Source organism: Coregonus lavaretus (genome assembly GCF_964263955.1).
Source record: "Coregonus lavaretus genome assembly, chromosome: 24".
In the NCBI taxonomy this organism is placed as follows: domain Eukaryota; kingdom Metazoa; phylum Chordata; class Actinopteri; order Salmoniformes; family Salmonidae; genus Coregonus; species Coregonus lavaretus.
In genome coordinates this window covers 23220284-23241091 of record NC_140011.1, presented here as the reverse complement: position 1 = coordinate 23241091, position 20808 = coordinate 23220284, and the positions used below count along the sequence as shown (strand labels likewise).

Here is a 20808-nt window from a genome sequence, read left to right as displayed (position 1 = left end):
CATCTAGAGGCCATCGTTACATGTTTTCTACATGGAACTACCTATAGAAGCTTTACAATAAGTGTGTTTGCTCAGCAGATGTCTCTGTTCTACACCTATGTGCCACCAGGAGGTGGTATACTCAGCACGGTTTCCAGTCTCAGATCCCATCACGTCATCTGAAACCGCACTCTTATTTTCCATCTGCCTAACTAAGATTTCAGCAGCTAACAGACGATATTGACATTGTCATTAACTCATTCTGATGGTCCAATCTCACTCCCTGAACTCCCAACAAATCTCCCTGCGTACCTTGAGGGTCTTGACAGCCACAGTGAGGCTGTACTTCTTCCAGACCCCCTCGTAGACCTCGCCATACTGCCCTCCTCCCAGCTTGTGCTTCATGGTGATGTCAGTACGCTCCATCTCCCACTTGTCGTAGTTGGGTGACACGCCGTAGATGGTGGGCTTGTTGCGTTTGGGCGCTGGGTAGTGCAGCGTGGTGATGAGGCCGTCGGCCACCGTGGAGTGGTGGTGCACCAGCTCTGCCAGGGTGTTAAAACGACTCTCAGACGACACGTATAGCTGGAGAGAGGGAGATGCCGTTTTGAGTTTACATTGTATGACTGTTAATCCCATAACAGATTGTATGACTTAAACCCATAACAGTAAGGAGATTCAGAAAAACGAGTTGTGGGTTTAAATCCAGCTCCATATGCTGCAGCAAGTATGAACAATGCAGCAAAGAGGATATATTCTTCTGTAAAATGAACCAACTGAACTGGCTGGATAATATGTGGAATAGCAGCAACACTCTCAAAAAGCATTGGGAGCAAGAAATGCACTTTCCAGCTGCAGACAATCTCTGGTGAGGGATCTTGGTCAAGGCTGACTGGACACAGTCTTTTCCATTGTCCATGTCTTACATAAGACCTCAGTCCCAGATCCTGTGTTCAGTGTGCTATGCATGGCCTGTTCCACTCTAGAAACATTTTGTAGTCTGCACATCTTCACAAATGGATGGCTTTTTATAGTTTAACAGAATGTAAATGGATATAATGTAGGTAGGTACTGACTGAGCAGATGGATAGTTAAAGAAAAACCTGAAAAGAGCAGCATCCGAAGGTCTTGAACAATGAAGAGACTAAAGCTTCAGCTTGAACACTTACGTAAGCAGGGCCTGTCTCTCAGGAACAATCATCCCAGCAGGGGATCTATTTCATTAACGCAGGAATCTGGGCTGATCAGAATACTGTTAATCACTCAATCTGTGTTGCGTGGGGGTGATATGAGGAGTGTTCCACAGACAGGAGAGATGAGGTACAGATATTGGAAAAGTCTGCATTCCAGACGGCTGAATATAAGTACAGTGGGAGATAGTGGAACTGCAGGGGGTAGGGAGGGTGGGAGATTGAAAGTCTGTGTGTGCGTGTGTTAAAGTACGAGTGTGTGAGTGTGTGTGTGTGTGTGTGTGTGTGTGTGTGTGTGTGTGTGTGTGTGTGTGTGTGTGTGTGTGTGTGTGTGTGTGCTTGTGCTGGTCTGTCCTTGTCTGGTGGCTGCCGATCCACTCGCTCACCTCTGTGCAGTAAGGAATGCTGCAGTGGTTTACCTCAGCTGGCCGGACGGACAGCTGGGTCAAGAGAGGAGAGAAGACGGTTGGCAGACTGACTATCCTAATATTCATATATGGCTCCTTTCTCTGTCTCCTTTCTCTGTCTCCTTTCCTCATGACCACTATTAAGGGTTGGTGTAGCACACAAGCAGGGTGTGTCCTAATAGTAATATAAGGCCTCCTTTCCTTCAAGCTCCCTTCAAACTGAGGTAGACAGTACAGGCTTCTACAATGAAAGGTGATGATTATGATCGAGGTGAAAATATACTTGGTTGATACTGCACTATTGGGTCCTCATTTTTCCCACTGTCTGTATCTTCACCTGGATTTGGCCCCCAGCATCTTTCTGATACCTTTAGAGGTCAGCGGTCATGAAGGAGAGGAGAGGCCATTTTAGAGTGTTGGAACGTAGGCCTCTGACCTTAACCAGCTCCAGACCTGCCATGTCCAGACCTGCCATGTCCTCTCTAAATGAGCCTTTCCCAGAGGGGGTAGAATAAGCTGCTCTGTGGAGACCTCCACTAAAGCCCACTGACAGTCAGGCCACTTACAGCTGCCTCAGATAATCACTGTTAGCCAGAGAGAGAGATAAAACCACTGGCTGTTTAGAACTTGGGGACATAGTCTCTGGGGCACCATTTCATATAAAGATGTGCTGTGGTGATGTGATAGAATAGATGTTGGATGTTTGGGTGTGTACTGTCTGTGTGTACTGTCTGTGTGTACTGTCTATCCTCACCTTCCCGTCGGAGGCCGTGTTGATCCTGTAGTGGTAGACGCGTCCCTCGTAGCGCAGTGAGATGGACCTCTGCCCGGGGCTGCTCTCGCTCTCCCTGACCAGGAAGCTGCCGTTGATGCCCGAGCTGAGCAGGTACTCTGCTGCGTTGCGCGACACAGGCCCATGGTACCAGCTGTGCTTCTCCAGGCTGTTGACCGGAGTGATGTAGTTACTGGGCACCCAGCCCTGGCCGTGGTTGGTCTGCGCCTCGCACCACTCCCCATTATGGTTGTAACCCAGGACTCGCAGCTTCTCTCCTGCACGGGGGACATGCCATTAGGGTGAAATCAGGGGAAACTACAGGGGGTATCTACAGTGAGACCTTATATGAGTATGGCAGGTGGTGTACATAGACACCACTCCAAGTAGGCCTATATTTCAACTGGCTACAGGATAAACTTCACATGTAAAAGAGACTTGCTATAGAATGGTTGCTTGCTATAAGTTACTAGTATAGTGACTATCCTCTCTATAAAGGTTCTAGATTTGACACAGTTGAGGCTATGCTTACGAGGAGACTGTGCTAACTGTTTTTCCATTTGCGTCATAGACAAACATGAAAGTGTTGTTAGTCTGAGGTGACACTATGCCACATGCCCACTATTCTGAAACTGAGCTAGGCTGGTCAATCTTTGACTCAGGAATCCACTGTATCTAATACAATGTTTACTCAGATTGTGACACTAGGTTTCTTTCCGTTGGTCTTGAGGTTAGCAGGGTTGACATCACTGTCTGCTCCCAGTTTTAGACTTAAGTTTACATAGCGGCTCAGCATAAAACTACAATTCACAAAACGCTTTACTGCAAGTGTCAATAGCTGATAATATACTTATTTCTAAACTTTAAGATTAAATCTGTGACTCTGAATAAATTGGAAGAACTTTTCAATTTGGAGGCATGAAGCAAACCCAACCCCCTAAATGTTTCTTATAAATTAGATGACCAAATAAATTAGACGACCTTATTTAATATATTACATAACATGTTTTGGATCTGTATTTCCTAGTCCTTTAAAGTTTTCCTCGGCATCCCATCCTCCACGCTCTCTCTCCTGCAACTGCTGCATTGTTTTCCAGCTGCTCCAGTGGAAAGAACTTGCGTGTGAGCGGACAGCCAGGAAGTGAGCGTCATAGGGAGAGATAGGGAACGGGACGCAAATATGTGGGTTTCCAGTCAGATACGTCACACTCGAAACCCTCCCCATCCCCCTGGGAGGGCACTGTACCCATCTCAGCACAGTCAGAAGTTTAAGGAAGAGGAGAACACTCATGCACACACACACTCCGTCTGTCCTGTTTAACTGCTGCTGCTGAGGGCCGTTTTGCACATTGACCCCATGACCAGTGACTGAGGCAGATCCCTGACCACAATATTCCCAGAGGGAGTATTTTCACAAAGCCTGATGCTCTCTGGGCTATGATGGACGGTTTTATTGTTAATCGTTTCAGAGCACAGATAAATGGTTTTCTGACGGCTGTCTGGATGGAAAATTAATGTACTCTCACAGAGATGGACTCACAGGGCAGAGCTGGGGGCCGTTCCATTTCATGTCACGTCATAGTAGTGAAACTCAATTCCTGAATTGACAAGAATTTTAAGATATTGATCCCAACTCCCACCGAGACAGAATCTCTCTGTCACCTCACACACACACACACACACACGATTCTCTTACCTTTAGTTATGCTGAGAGTGTTGTCCCCACTGGCCACAAAGTCATAGAGTGCAACAAACAGGTTGGGGTCATTCTCGCTGGGTCCGGACAAAAGATTTTCTTTGGAGTTCCAGCGGGCTGCTTCTGACAGACCCTGGGGCTCAAAGTCTGGTCTCTGGAGAGCTTCTGGAACATACAACAGACAGGTCCAACATTAGAACATGTCTTTATCTATTAAACAAGTGGACTTTGAGGAAAAGAGAGTCGCTCAGATCTGTGTAAAATAAACCAACAACAAATCAGGTGAATAGCCTTCCTATCACCTTGTCATAGAAACATAGCCTGGGTTCCAGTCTGTTTTGCTTTCATTCCCTGTCATGCTTAATGTCAAATTCATCAGGAGTTGGCAAGAGAGCAGAAACAGACTTGCACCCAGGCTAATACAGAGAAAGCAGAAAAAGAGAAAGCAATGCTTAATGTGCTGGCATTTCAGAACAGGTATTGTCACTGCTTCAGTCTATTCCATGGACACACACAGACACTAACACATTCACACCTGTATGTGTTCTTTTAAAAATATACTCCAGACTTCTGAGAACCTCCCCACGTCACATCGAAGGAACATTTCCCCTGGCCTGCACAGCTGCTGTGATTTGACTATGGTATTAAAGGCAGCAATATTAACTGAGATCTTTAATAAAAGGCCAGTCCAATAACATAGTCCATCTTTCCACTACCTGTACGTTTCATTTCCTGGAGTTCCAGGCTTTCCTTTCAATTTCAATACTTTGTTTTCAATAACAAGACTCTCCAATAAGAGTTGGCCCATCATTGTCTCTAATTTTGTAGTGAGAGGGGAAATTCGAGCTGCGTTAAACTTCCAATTAGGGCTGGAATAACAGGCACTTCAACCACAGATTATGCTCATTATACTCAAATAATGGGACTTTGAGAGGGCTTTGGATGCAACATCAAGGTTACCAGAACTGGAATGAGTTGCAGAGAGGAGAGGTGGAATACATAGAGAAGGAAAGAGAAAGGGAAAGAGATAGAAGAGGGAATTTGTATTGAAGCCCGGCTGGCCCACACAGTGACTTCATTGTGTGGCCAGCGTCGCTGTCAGCACACGTGTTTCAGCACCTTGCAGCTCTCAGACACTAGGACCAGGGAGAGGCATTTGATCATCTGCTGAGGCCATAGAGATACCAGAGAGAAAGGACAAAGCTATGGGTAGTAGGCTAGCCTACTAAGTTTGTGCAAAAATATTCCGTTCAAGAGAAAGGCATGCTGTGATATATTGAACCCTGGCAGAGCACTGATCCTTGACTGTTATGATTTTCATCTGTATCTTATGTCAAACCAACACCTTTTGTGTAGGTGATAAGTGTTGGGTGGTCAACTGAGCCCTGGCAGAGCAATCTGGTGAAATGCAGAGAGGTAGACTATTTGGTGATCTACTGTGGAGCCACATTACATGATGAGATCGACTGAGAGGGAGAAAGATGGGATAAATCCATGGTCACCACAAACAGCTGACAGTCTGGGCGCTGGACTCTAACTGGGCACATGACAGAGATTAGGGATGTGCATGATTAACATTCCTGAGGAGTCTGTGATAAGAGCATAGAGGCATCTGAACACTTTCTGCTCCCCAGCACTAGGACACTGGTAGAGCAGGGCTATTCAACCACGGGTTAGCACATTTTTTAAATATTTTTTTTTAAACAAAGAAAACCAATTATTGTTGGCAACAACAGAGTAAACACATTTTTAATTACATACCTAGAGTAGAAAAGAGGATAATCTTCTTTCTAATTATGTCAACTCCTAATATTGAGCAAATTACACTCACTGGCGTATCTGACATAGGCTTTGGAAAAAGTACTCGCGAATAGGCTACTTAGGCTTTCTTGACTTGGACATTTGTTTTTGTCAACACATGGCTAACCTTTGTTTAACCAGCTAATAGTGCTGAGCGATTAACAGTAATTTAAAAAAAAAAAATTGGGGGGGGGGGGGGGGGTTATTAAACTACTAATTGACCGACGTCGGCCCAATTACTTGAATTCCATTTAGTTCTGTTTTTTTTTGTGAGCCCAACACGTAGTTGTCTCTAGAGCGAAATCAAATAATTCACGAAAGAAATCAAGTCAAGAGGACGCTGGGCTGAAGGGGGTTGTAGTTTTCATTAAGCAAATATTCAGTTCAGCGCAGAAACGTGGTAATTAACTACAATGACCATAATCCATTGCGCCAGTTTTACCTGGCTCAGACGGATCAGAGGGGAAAAGGAGAAGCGAGAGGTTTCACCAAAGATGTTCTAATTGTTCCATCTGTGGTTTCACTCTCGCCAAACTCTTCAAAATAAGCCCAATGCGTTTTTATGGGCTTACTTTGGACCTAAGCTTGTCGCCTGCCTTCCCGCCTTTAGGACAACGACTCCCATTAGGGCGGAGACATCAAATCAAATTTTATTTGTCACACGTGTTTAGCAGATGTTATAGCGTGTGTAGCGAAATGCAAGATATGTAAACATTATTAAAGTGACTGTAAACATTATTAAAGTGACTAGTGTTCCATTTCTTAAAGTGGTCAGTGATTTCAATAGGCAGCAGCAGCCTCTAATGTGCTAGTGATGGCTATTTAACATGGCCTTGAGATAGAAGCTGTTTTTCATTCTCTCGGTCCCAGCTTTGATGCACCTGAACTGACCTCGCCTTCTGGATGATAGCGGGGTGAACAGGCAGTGGCTCGGGTGGTTGATGTCCTTGATGATCCTTTTGGCCTTCCTGTGACATTGGGTGCCGTATGTGTCTTGGAGGGCGGGTAGTTTGCCCCCGATAATGCGTTCATCAGACCGCACCACCCTCTGGAGAGGCCTGCGGTTGCGGGCGGTGCAGTTGCCGTATCAGGTGGTGATACAGCCCGACAGGATGCTCTCAATTGTGCATCTGTAAAAGTTTGTGAGGTTTTTAGGTGCCAAGCCGAATTTCTTCAGCCTCCTGAGGTTGAAGAGGCTCTGTTGCGCCTTCTTCACCACACTGTCTGCGTGGGTGGACCATTTCAGTTTGTCGGTGATGTGTACGCCAAGGAACTTGAAGCTTTCCACCTTCTCCACTGTGGTCCCGTCGATGTGGATAGGGGGGTGCACCCTCTGCTGTTTCCTAAAGTCCATGATCATCTCCTTTGTTTTGTTGATGTTGAGTGAGAGGTTATTTTCCTGGCACCACACTCCCAGAGCCCTCACCTCCTCCCTGTAGGCGGTCTCGTCATTGTTGGTAATCAAGCCTACTACTGTTGTGTCGTCTGCAAACTTGATGATTGAGTTGGAGGCGTGCTTGGCCACACAGTCATGGGTGAACAGGGAGTACAGGAGGGGGCTGAGCACGCACCCTTGTGTTTCCCCAGTGTTGAGGATCAGCGAAGTGGAGATGTTGTTTCCTTCCTTCAACACCTGGGGGCGGCCCGTCAGGAAGTCCAGGACCCAGTTGCACAGGGCGGGGTTCAGACACAAGGCCTCAAGCTTGATGATGAGCTTGGAGGGTACTGTGGTGTTGAATGCTGAGCTATAGTCAATGAACAGCATTCTTACATAGGTATTCCTCTTGTCCAGATGGGATAGGGCAGTGTGCAGTGTGATGGCGATTGCATCGTCTGTGGATCTATTGGGGCGGTAAGCAAATTGAAGTGGGTCTAGGGTGACCGGTAAGGTAGAGGTAATATGATCCTTGACTAGTCTTCTCAAAGCACTTAATGATGACAGAGGTGAGTGCTACAGGGCGATAGTAATTTAGTTCAGTTACCTTTGCTTTCTTGGGTACAGGAACAATGGTGGCCATCTTGAAGCATGTGGGAACAGCAGACTGGGAAAGGGAGAGATTGAATATGTCCATAAACACACCAGCCAGCTGGTCTGCGCATGCTCTGAGGACGTGGCTAGGGATGCCGTCTGGGCCTGGCAGCCTTGCGGGGGTTAACATGCTTAAATGTCTTAATCACGTCGGCCACGGAGAAGGAGAGGCCACAGTCCTTGGTAGTGGGCCTCGTCAGTGTCACTGTGTTATCCTCAAAGCGGGCGAAGAAGGTGTTTAGCTTGTCTGGAAGCGAGACGTCGGTGTCGGCTGGTTTTCCTTTTGTAGAATCTTGTCATTATTTCCAGACCTCTGGACTGATACACTTTTACGCCTGCTACGTTGATACACACAGACTGCATAGACCACATGAGAGAGGAATGTACACAACACAATGACGAGGGAGACAGTTTGTGAAAGTATGCCTAATCTAATTTGAAGAACTAATACAATTATATCGTCAGACAGCTCTGCAGCATATTTAGGCAAGCTAGTTAAATAGGATGGCTAAAGACAGCACAGTATGGGGAGCACATAATGTTAGATGGCCAGGCTGGCTGACTGCTACTGCCTGAGGAAAGATGATTACTTTAAGGAATGAAAATAATTAAGTCATCAAATAAACACTAAGTAATATACACAACTGAAATATTTAATTATTTCATAGTAATTTCCTATTTTTCTATTAATGTCTACCCAATGTGATCAGAGACAATGGAATATTTTCAATGTTTTGTATTTGAATATTCACTATTTGGGGCTTTGGAATTGTTACGTCATCATTTTATCACCAAAATTGAAAACTGTGATCATTTTTTCATAATTGAACCGAAACAACCTAAAAAAGCACAAATCTCTCAGCACTACCGGCTAAACAGCTGATCTTAGCAAAAATGTGTTTGGAGTTACCTTTCTAGCAAACATGCTGACCACACCGCTCGCGTTCCATGCACGAGCGTTGCAAAATAAATACATTTACACAGACATGTTATTCAATCATTTCATCCAAACTGCTAACGAGCATCTGCGTAGCCCAGGCGCTAAAATAAAACTTGGTTCTATGTTTGACGCGCTGCAAGTCCCGCCTCTCCCATCTCCTCATTGGTTTTTAGGAGCATATACCCACGTAGGTGATTGAAAGATGAACTGAGGTCCACACGCCAGTCCAGTTGGTGGTGGTAATGCACCTTAAGGTTGGTTGCCAACCGCCATATAAAGTCCACAGAAGAAGAAGAAGACTAAAGGAGGAGAGATTACTAGAAACTAACTAGGTTACCCTTTGATCTGTGGATTAATTGTCGGAGTAGAAAACACACGATTTTGTGTGACTCAAAGTGGGTCAAAATTCTACAAAGATCAAGAAAAAAGGACCTTGTGCATTTCAGGTAAAATAACAACCCAATGTGTGTGCCCGGTCTAATCAGCATGTAATAGGCTGTTAGAGTTTACACTTCCTATTCCAATTATAATGTGGGGAGTAGGCTTGGGCGGTATACTGTATATAGCGTATACCGGGGTATTTGGAAATAGCCACGGGATGGTTTTTCAATACCGTCAATACCGTTTAAACCATTTCTGTGAAGTTGTTTTTATAAACTTGAATATTTGTAGCTACTTTAAGTAAATACCTGCAGTCAACTTGTGCAATACGTTAGGAGATAAAGATTGCGTTCTTCATTTTACCCGTCACATAATTTTTCATTATGAAGCTTACCGGTAGTCCCCAGTCATGTGGTGTTTGTATACAAGCACACAACGACTAGAGACCGGAGCCTTGTGAGTCACTCACTGTTGTGCAGCATGCGCCAGGTGATCTAGTTACAGTATGGAATTCACAACTAAATGTTTGCCAGCTAGATATCTTATAACTATAACTATTAAGTTACTGCAGTTGTGCATTTTGTTTTCTAATTTAGTAGCTAGTTAGCTATCTAGCTAAGTGTTAGCTTCTTCCAAAATCAAGCTTTGTATGGTAACAGCAGAGAATCCCCTCCTGGATCAAGAGCCTTGCTATCTAATATTTGTTATGTGCTTGCAGCAAAACAACTGTAGGTACTTGTATAAATTTATGAGCTGGGATGTCTGTCCTGAAAATACAGTAGTTTAGGTCAGAGATGCGCTCATTAGCATTTAGTTAGCATTCGCCATGGGATTTTACATATACTTGTTAGCATTGCTAACCTTCGGATTACAGAGGCTGTGGGGTTAGAAAATAGTGCCCCTTGTGTTCAGTGCCAATATTACCACAAGGTCGGTATGAAGGTATGACAATCTTGATACCGCCTAAGTCTAGTGGGGAGGTCAAAATAATGGAAAACGATCTACCAAATCTATTAATTTGGCAAGGAGTATGTTGATTACTTCTCCTTGCCATTATCATTCACCTGATGATAAGACAGCTAATTTTTTGCTAACGTATGATGGGGGTCCCTGGGTCGCCAGTTTGCCTGGGAGGGGGTCCCTTGGCAGGAAAAGGATGAAGACCCCTGTGGTAGAGGGGTGTCCTGATAACGGCGGAGTGTGATTGCAGAGAAAAACTTCACCATTCAGACAATGATCAGAAAATAAGGTCTCTCAATCTATAATCATTCTGGACATTTGAGAACGACCCAAACCAAAAATCTCAAAACAACAGAACCTGTATCTTTCTAACTATAGGCTACAAGTGCAAGGGTGAGCATGAGGAATGACAGCTTGATTTCTTAAAGTGAGCGACTGAAATCAATCGAACTCCAAGGCTATGATTCAATCCGCAAAAGATCAACGCTTAGATTTTGTAGAATGAATATGGGCAGGCGGGGGCTGTCTGGTGAGGAAATAAGACAGATGGAGGAAGATAAACATATGAGTGTACTGGGTAAGAAATGAGAGGAGAGGGGGTAGACTGGTCATAAGTGTGTGGGCACTAAAAGCGCATCCCGCCTACACATGTACATTTTACTGACCTCAAATACCTCTGCTCTTAGTGAGGAGTGACAGCAGACTGAGACATACTGCATGACATGACAGCATACTCAGAGAGAGAGGGAGAGAGAGAGAGAGAGAGAGAGAGAGAGAGAGAGAGAGAGAGAGAGAGAGAGAGAGAGAGAGAGAGAGAGAGAGAGAGAGAGAGAGAGAGAGAGAGAGAGAGAGAGAGAGAGAGAGAGAGAGAGAGAGAGAGAGAGAGGGAGAGAAATGGAATGAGACTTAAAATGAGGCTAGAAAGAGAGGAAAAAGAGAAACACTCAGCAGTTGCTAGTGGAGAGGCTATAACTACAGCATATCCTGGATGGATCGATGGGGGAGAGAATCCATCAAGCAGTGATTAAATATGTGTGGAACTCTTGACAGCTATGACAGAGTTTGTATGAGCAACAGGGATGAATTTCAACTAACCACAAACACACTGACAGAACAGAGGATACAGAGATTGGCCAAGTGGAGTTTATCACTACCTCCTTGACCTCTGAGATCAAAACAGTGACTAGGGCCATTAGAATCCAAACAACAGTCCAGTTCCATGACGTAGAACCAAGCCACTTGAGGCGAAGTTGGAGGGAGGGAAAATAAGTCACGCTTGGGTGATTCTGTTGCATCACCTCGCTGTCGACACCTGTGACTGGTGACGAAGAGCTTGACGCTGGATCAAGCATGAGATCTGGAGGTCTAACCACTGTTTAGAGATCCTATCTGGATCTGTGGCTGGTGCCTGCTGTAGACTAGTTCTCTCCCCCCAGCTCTACTGTGATTAGGTCAAACATTGGTACACTAAACATGAGGGTGAGTGAACCTGCCACACAGAGAGGGACAGGTGTAAAATGCTAGGCTTTATTGACTGCAGAAGAATTTGCCACACATAAGGCTATGAGTAATGTAAACTGAAAGATAGGTAAATTGTGGGCTAACTTTCTTCTTGCAAATTCAGTAAGTGGATATCCTTCCAAGGAGAGATTTGCTCATTTTTTCCAGGAAATACAGAAAACGTCATTCCAATTTAGAGACAGTTTTTTCATTTTTGGTCTATGTGTGTATGTAACTACCGCTATATGAAAGTGTGTGTTAAAGTTATTTATCAACATCCACTTTGCTGGAAAGTGTTCCAGGACTACAGTATATTGTCTATTAAATCATTTTGTTGTGCAATCCTTGGCACATGGTGCATTTCACAGAGTCTTCCATTACAAATCAATTAGACTGTTGAAACTCAATGTACCCCGGATTTCCCCGAATTTCATTAATCTTTGATTCAGGCTAATCTATTTAGCTCATCTTTGTTTCAAGTAGGACAGAGCGTAGGCTTGGAAAATAATTACAATGGTACACTATAAGGCCTATAGTCTTAAACCTCTATAACTCAGTTGAACTTTTCTTTGCACTCAATGTAGAAAAGGAATAAACAAGATGCAAATCTTAGCAAAGAGTGAAAAGGAAACCCTCATAAACAAAAGTAAAACAGGCCCAGCCTGGAATCAGATGTCCTTGTATTCTCTTCTCCCCCTTCTTTACTCTGCAGCAAGCCAGTGTGTCTGGCTTCCTTCTCCCTCCACTTTCCAGAGCCCAGGAACGACAGAGGCCTCACACGGAGAGATAGCTCATCTTCTCCCTCTCTCTACCCCTGCCCAGCGCAATTAACTACCCTACAGTGTCCTCTCCTTCTCTGACCATCTTTGTCTTTCTCTAAGAATACATTTCAAAACAACCTTATACTCCATACCAACCCCTACTGCCGTTCCTCAAATTCTTACCTTCCAAGTAGCAGCTGGAGGAGGACGAGAGGCCTTTCTTAGATTTACACCCCACCAATTTCAGGCAAATCTCCAACATTTTCATTTGCTTTCTTTCGCTTCCACTTGAAAAATCCTGTTCGTTTATCGGCCCAGTGTCCCTTATGTTTCCTTTTGCCGGCAGATCAAAAGAAAAAAAGGTAAAAATGTCCCCTAGTCTGTCTTGAAAAGACAAAGAACAAAAAAAATAACAAGGGCTTCTGCTTTTCTCCTCTCAGAATCTTTGGCTGTTGTGACCCCCTTTTCTCTCCTCTCTTCCACCAAACAAAAGCGAACTGTGCTGCCCGGCAAAGTCTACAAACTTTGTAGTCTTAGCGGCTCCATCTTTTTTTCTCTCTGGTTTTGGTTAGCTCCTCTCCGGAGGAGGCAGAAGCGACCCAAAAGTGTACCCGTTCTGGCCGAAAGCTGGCTGGACATGCGGATGTGTCAGTTGAGTGGGTATTAAGGCAGTCCGGATGGTGCCATTCCCTCTCCTGTCCCCTGTGTGTGTGTCCGTTAGCATGAGAAGCACAGGGACTCGTGCTACAGGCTGCCAACAAAGGGCCTCTTTCAGGCTCTGCCTGCTGCACTGAATGACATCAGATGGCTGGGCCCTCCCACCTCCCCCAATACACACTCAAGAGAGAGAGAGAACTACTACACACACACACCAAGAGGAACGCAAACAGAAAGGGTACAAAAAACGCATCCAAAGCGACAGATGATTGACAACCAAATTTGAAGTTGACGTAAATGTAAGTTAAAACTGAAAGATCCAGTCAGATGTTTCTCTTTGTCCTTCTGTTGGAGAGTCACAAGACACTTTTTCAAAAGCCTTTCTCCAACACTTCAAACTCCCATCCCTACTTTTCCTTCTCCCCCTCTGTTTCCCCCTCTCTCTTGCTCAGATCTGAAATGCTTACAGGTTAAAGAATGGGGTCTGGAAGCCGGCTGGCTTTTTAAAAGCACAATAGCTTGAGCTCAGAGTAGAGAGCTTTTCCGCAGTCAGATAACAGAGAAAAGTATGCCCTCCCCCTGAGCCCTTCCTTAACTTTTTACACTGCTCAAATAAGGTTAAATTGCCAACTGGAGGTGAACTGCGATAATTGTGAAATCTAATATGTCTCAACTGATAAAATAGACTTTAATCTAAAATAAACATGCAGGGCCATGTGCTTCTAGTGAGTGAATGTTAGACAATTTCTGTGAGGAACAAAGAATCTTTGGCAGAAGTCAGGCACTCTTTCGACATGCCTTTCTCTAGCTCTGTCTTCCCTCAGCTGTCTTTTTAGAGTGGCCATACTTAACTCAACAATGGGTTGTGTCATACTTCTGCATCTTATGCCTTGAAATGTTATCAACAAGAGTCACTAGAATGAATAGGCTATAAAACAGGCACGATCACGTGGTCTGTCCAAAACCAGAACATTTACAATAAAAAGGTGCAGCAGTAATTGTGGGCAAATTAAGAGTTACCGCTTTAGACAGAAGGCAATGTTAAATATAGGTATTCTTTGGATAGATTTCTGACTTCAGTCATGAGCAGTATCCCTCAAAACTGCTGATTATTCACTTTCCTTGCCTTTATGCAGACGCTAAATTAAAAAGTGTGTGTAATACCACTTCAGCGGGTGACTCCAGACTGGCGGGAACCTTAGATCTGTCACTCCACAGCCAAGAAGTACGCTAGCTGGCTAACACGCTATAGACTAGATCTGACACTCCACAGCCAAGAAGCACGCTAGCTGGCTAACACGCTATAGACTAGATCTGTCACTCCACAGCCAAGAAGCACACTAGCTGGCTAACACGCTATAGACTAGATCTGTCACTCCACAGCCAAGAAGCACGCTAGCTGGCTAACACGCTATAGACTAGATCTGTCACTCCACAGCCAAGAAGCACGCTAGCTGGCTAACACGCTATAGACTAGATCTGTCACTCCACAGCCAAGAAGCACGCTAGCTGGCTAACACGCTATAGACTAGATCAAAAATAAGGGAACATTTACAAATTATCCAATGGATTATTTAAATTTTCTGGTAAAAAAGTGGCGGTGCAAAGAAAAGCTGTTTGGCTCAGCTCAGTTGCGACTCCGAAGAGGAAAAACTTTGTAGATGTTTCTGATTAATAAACAATGCCATGCTTCAAGCCCAAATATGTCACTGACTAAAACAGGAACTTATTGACATCAATCGTTGTGCAACATCATGGGTAGCTCAGTTGGTAGAGCATGGCGTTTGCAACGCCAGGGTTGTGGGTTCGATAAAATTATGTATGCACTAACTGTAAGTCGCTCTGGATAAGAGCGTCTGCTAAATGACTAAAATGTCAATGTAAATGTATGCGCTGTGCATTGTCTTTCAGCTGAAAAAAAAGTAAATTTCCACTTTAAGGCTACCCAATGGACTGTGGATCCAAAAGCATCATAGGTTTGTATTGGTCAACTTTTTCATTCCAGTTACTGTATCTTAACTGTATGACTAATGTTGGGCGTGGAGGGGGATGACATCTAGGCATCTATAGGCCAGAGGTTCTCAAAATGGGGTCCGCTATTGAATGTTACCAACAACAGATTAAACGACTTTTGGCCAAGGGATCCGTGGAATAAGTTTAAAGTGTGTAACACAATACAACAAGGTCATATTATTCATCAACACTTTGTTCTTAACCCTGGGCAACATGGGCCTGGGAGACTCACAGGGATATTGGTATCCACAGTCCTTCACTAATTATCCACTAACTCAATACTATTATTATTTGTTTTACATAAACGCACTGTAATTTAAGCTTTAAAACTGCGATGTTCTCTCTCTGCCTCATAGCAAAATGTGTAGAATTGCAGGATATTAGCTTGAAAACTGCTAAATGTTATTTTCAATGCCAAGAGATGGGCCTTTAAAATGTTCCTTTCCAGGGCCCCGAGACTTGGTTTGTCCGGCCATGCACTGCCTAAGTCATAGTAAAACCCCTTGTATGCTATTTTTATATCACTCAAGTTGTGTTCTGATTATGAGGGGGTTCCTGATGAATATGCTATCACAAAAGGGGTCCCCCGGCCCCAAAAAGTTTGAGAACCCCTGCTATAGGGCATCCTGACACATGGTGTGAGACTTAGTAATGACCTAAGTTCCCAGAGCATACAGTCACATGCCACCAGGCCCTACATCCTCTCAGCCTGGCATGGTAAACGTGTCATCTCACCCACACACTAATCAAAGAGAAACGCACCTGCTTCCTCCATCTCCCCGAAACTCCATTAACTCACCATAGAGCGGAGAGGGGATGAGGAGATATGGAGAGAAGGCGCTGTGAAAAAGCGAGGGGGGAAAAGGTTGCAGATGGAGAAACACGAAGCGTATTGTTTGGTGATAAGCTCCTAAGAGAATTAATCCATTGCGTTTCATATAATCCGTCTCTCTGTGTGTTAACAGTTAGCTGACATACACAGGATGATTTTCGGCCCTTTTCCTATTTTGCTCCATTCTCTGATCCCTTTTTCCAACCCCTCCAGCACAGGAGAGATAAACTAAACAAAGCAACGTGGCGGAAACACCTTTCAGATAACATTTTAGTGTTGACAAAAACCCTTACACAGCTTGGTGATTACATGGGACAAGGAAAATATTCAGACCATGTCCAGGTAGTATCCGATATTTTAAAAGTGACAATTATGTGGAAAATTGAGTAATTTCACACTTGCCCCTCTAGTGTATGTCACCTAGGAATGCATTTGAAGAACTTCATTTGAAAAAAAAATATTAAATGTCCAATTGGTAATTACAGCTGCTATGACCATTGACTAATATGGACGATATCTGGTACAAAGGACCATGAAAAGGAGTAAAAGGCCTCCTCGGATAGGTAGTAGAGTGGTGATAGGTAGACATTACCAATAAACTGAAGAGGAAGTAACCATAGGTTTCCAACACAACAGAAACACTGGTATTGCCAGGGAATACGGATCTACAGTGCCTTCAGAAAGTATTCACCCCCCTTGACTTATTCCACATTGTGTTACAGCCTGAATTCAAAATGGATTAAATAGATTTTCTCTCTCCCATCTACACACAATACCCCCTAATGACAAAGTGAAAACATGTTTTTAGAAAATGTAGCAAATTTATCGAAAATGAAATACAGAAATATCTCATTTACATACAGTGCATTCAGAAAGTATTCACACCTCTTGACTTTTTCCAAATGTTGTTATGCACCTGAATTTAAAATGGATTAAATTGAGATTTTTTTGTCACTGGCCTACACACAATATCCCATAATGTCAAAGTGGAATTATGTTTACAAATTAATTAAATATGAAAACCTGAAATGTCTTGAGTAAATAAGTATTCAACCCCTTTGTTATGGCAACCCTAAATAAGTTTGGGAGTAAAAACGTGCTTAACAAATCACATAAGTTGCATGGACATACTGTGTGCAATAATAGTGTTCTACATGATTTTTGAATGACTAACTCATCTCTATACATGTCTGTAAGGTCCCTCAGTCGAGCAGTGAATTTCAAACACAGATTCAACCACAAAACCAGGGAGGTTTTCCAATGCCTCGCAAAATGTATGTAGTTCTGTCCTTGAGCTGTTCTTGTCTATTAATGTTTTGTATTACGTCATGTTTCATGTTTTGTGTGGACCCCAGGAAGAGTAGCTGCTGCTTTTGCAACAGCTAATGGGGATCCTAATAAAATACCAAAGAAGGGCAGCTATTGGTAGATTGATTTTTTTTTTTACGCAGACATTGAATATCCCTTTGAGCATGGTGAAGTTATTAATTACACTTTGGATGGTGTATCAATACACTCAGCCACTACAAAGATACATGCATCCTTCCTAATTTAGTTGCCGGAATGGAAAGAAACCGCTCAGCGATTTCGCCATGAGGCCAATAGTGACTTTTAAAGAGTTACAGAGTATTATTGCTGTGATAGGAGAAAACTGAGGAAGGATCAACAAGATTGTAGTTACTCCACAATACTAACCTAAATGACAGGTTGAAGACTTATTGACTCGAGACATTACAGCTTTTTATTTTTAAATAATCTGTAAAAATTAAAAAATTCAAATTTGACATTATGGGGTATTGTGTATAGAAAAACAATCTCAATTTAATCAATTTTAAATTCAGGCTGTAACAACAAAATGTGAAACAAGTCAACGGTTGTGAATACTTTCTGAAGGCACTGTATATAATCCTGGCAGCTTTCTGCCAACTGCCCTATAGTCACATCCAGACATGGGACTAAGAGCGAGGACGTCAGTCAGTTTATCATCAAGTCGTCTTAGCGTCTCTCTCAAACACACCAGGTGTAAGTAACCTAAGCTGAACATTTAACACACACGTCTCACATGTACCAGGAGACTAACAATGTCACAAATGTCAGCCATGCAAAGCTTGGCCATCGTCCTGCCCATCTTAGTGTGGGAACGTGAGGTATTAGACCCAGAATTCTAATTAGAGAAACAGAGAGGCGCCCAGCTGTAGTTCAAATCAGCATTTGTAGTGTTATTACACCATACTAGCCTCCTCATTCCATCGCTGTGCCTAACTAGCCTAGCGCCATCAGTGTTCGACTCCCTCAACTTACCTCGGTCAGTCAGACAGTGAGGAACCAGGCATGTGTGTTTACTCAGGGTCACTGGAGAACGCAGCCTGGGTGTCTCGGCCTTGCAGGCCTGGGGATGAGGAGAGGGGTTTTGGGTTCCACATATCCCCCATCAGCATGGCACAGCTGGGGTGGGAGATGGGCCACTCAGGGTGGGGCACGGGTGTAAGGTTTTGGGTAGGGTAGTGTGTAAGGCAACCGGGGTGATAACTCAATGGTGTGTGTGTGTACATGCATATCTGCCTCTGTACCGATGACTTGGCGACTACATACAGTGAGGGAAAAAAGTATTTGATCCCCTGCTGATTTTGTACGTTTGCCCACTGACAAAGAAATGATCAGGTTTCTTTGAACAGTAAGAGACAGAATAACAAAATAATCCAGAAAAACGCATGTCAAAAATGTTATAAATTGATTTGCATTTTAATGAGGGAAATAAGTATTTGACCCCCTCTCAATCAGAAAGATTTCTGGCTCCCAGGTGTCTTTTATACAGGTAACGAGCTGAGATTAGGAGCACACTCTTAAAGCGAGTGCTCCTAATCTCAGTTTGTTACCTGTATAAAAGACACCTGTCCACAGAATAAATCAATCAATCAGATTCCAAACTCTCCACCATGGCCAAGACCAAAGAGCTCTCCAATGATATCAGGGACAAGATTGTAGACCTACACAAGGCTGGAATGGGCTACAAGACCATCGCCAAGCAGCTTGGTGAGAAGGTGACAACAGTTGGTGCGATTATTCTTAAATGGAAGAAACACAAAATAACTGTCAATCTCCCTCGGACTGGGGCTCCATGCAATATCTCACCTCGTGGAGTTGCAATGATCATGAGAACGGTGAGGAATCAGCCCAGAACTACACGGGAGGATCTTGTCAATGATCTCAAGGCAGCTGGGACCATAGTCACCAAGAAAACAATTGGTAACAAACTACGCCGTGAAGGACTGAAATCCTGCAGCGCCCGCAAGGTCCCCCTGCTCAAGAAAGCACATATACAGGCCCGTCTGAAGTTTGCCAATGAACATCTGAATGATTCAGAGGAGAACTGGGTGAAACTGTTGTGGTCAGATGAGACCACAATCGAGCTCTTTGGCATCAACTCAACTCGCCGTGTTTGGAGGAGGAGGAATGCTGCCTATGACCCCAAGAACACCATCCCCACCATCAAACATGGAGGTGGAAACATTATGCTTTGGGGGTGTTTTTCTGCTAAGGGGACAGGACAACACTGCATCAAAGGGACGATGGACGGGGCCATGTACCATCAAATCTTGTGTGAGAACCTCCTTCTCTCAGCCAGGGCATTGAAAATGGGTCGTGGATGGGTATTCCAGCATGACAATGACCCAAAACACACGGCCAAGGCAACAAAGGAGTGTCTCAAGAAGAAGCACATTAAGGTCCTGGAGTGGCCTAGCCAGTCTCCAGACCTTAATCCCATAGAAAATCTGTGGAGGGAGCTGAAGGTTCGAGTTGCCAAACGTCAGCCTTGAAACCTTCATGACTTTGAGAAGATCTGCAAAGAGGAGTGGAACAAAATCCCTCCTGAGATGTGTGCAAATCTGGTGGCCAACTACAAGAAACGTCTGACCTCTGTGATTGCCAACAAGGGTTTTGCCACCAAGTACTAGGTCATGTTTTGCAGAGGGGTCAAATACTTATTTCCCTCATTAAAATGCAAATCAATTTATAACATTTTTGACATGCGTTTTTCTGGATTTTTTTGTTGTTATTCTGTCTCTCACTGTTCACATAAACCTACCATTAAAATGATAGACTGATCATGTCTTTGTCAGTGGGCAAACGTACAAAATCAGCAGGGGATCAAATACTTTTTTCCCCTCACTGTATCCCCACTGCTACTCCCCTCCTCTCTCTTTAGCCATACCTGCCTGAGTTAGGATATAGTAGGAGACCTGTTGCCAAAACAGACCCTCTGTCAGCATTGCTCCATTGGCCCTTTGATTCAGGCAGCCCAGACCTCCTACAGGGCATAGCTGAGAGAGACCGAGCCCATGTGATTGGTGGATGGGGCCTTTTATGATGCGATGGCCAGATACCACTGATGGCCCTTTTCTTCTCAGTCGTCGGGGAAATACTCAGGGGGCGCCATGGCGAGGAAGCAGCACCTGTGCTAATCTCCTCATCGCATGCTGGAATGTCGAGACAGTGAATGCAGTTGAAATGTTTCAACACAGACACGAGGCAGATACATGCGCACACACACACACACACTCACACTACTGGTAGGAGGAGCAGAGGGAGATGCAGTACACTTGTGTATACACAAACACAGGAATAGGATTTAGATTACGCACACAGACAGACATATTCACAAACCCAAAACGGCCTCTTCGATAGTCAGAGACAATGCCATAATTGAAATGTTTTGGTAGTGGAGTGGCCAAGTCTTACGGATCCCAAAAGCGTCATTTGTTTTCATGAATGATGAATCATCTGACACAGAAAGAAAGGAGGTTAAAACAATATGGAGCAGGAGAGGGCTATCAGACAAATGAGGCCTACCACGAAAAAATGCAACAGGACGCTGTCACGATACCAGTAT

General features: G+C 44.1%; 1 protein-coding gene across 3 annotated transcripts in view; it reads right to left on the bottom strand.

Annotated features, from left to right (window-relative positions):
* Positions 1–20808, bottom strand: part of LOC311099482 (tyrosine-protein kinase ABL1-like) — a 49873-nt gene that overhangs the window by 10415 nt on the left and 18650 nt on the right. Inside the window, exons 1-4 of one of the 3 annotated variants that reach the window (XM_084140176.1) lie at positions 12599–13194; positions 4045–4209; positions 2331–2626; positions 292–564 (exon numbers count right to left, since the gene is read on the bottom strand). In XM_084140176.1, the coding sequence (XP_083996302.1) occupies positions 292–564; positions 2331–2626; positions 4045–4209; positions 12599–12683 (819 nt within the window). In that variant the 5' untranslated portion in view covers positions 12684–13194. Of the gene's footprint in view, positions 1–291; positions 565–2330; positions 2627–4044; positions 4210–12598; positions 13195–20808 lie in introns of those variants that run through there. The other 2 variants (XM_084140175.1, XM_084140177.1) reach the window with 2 other exon arrangements.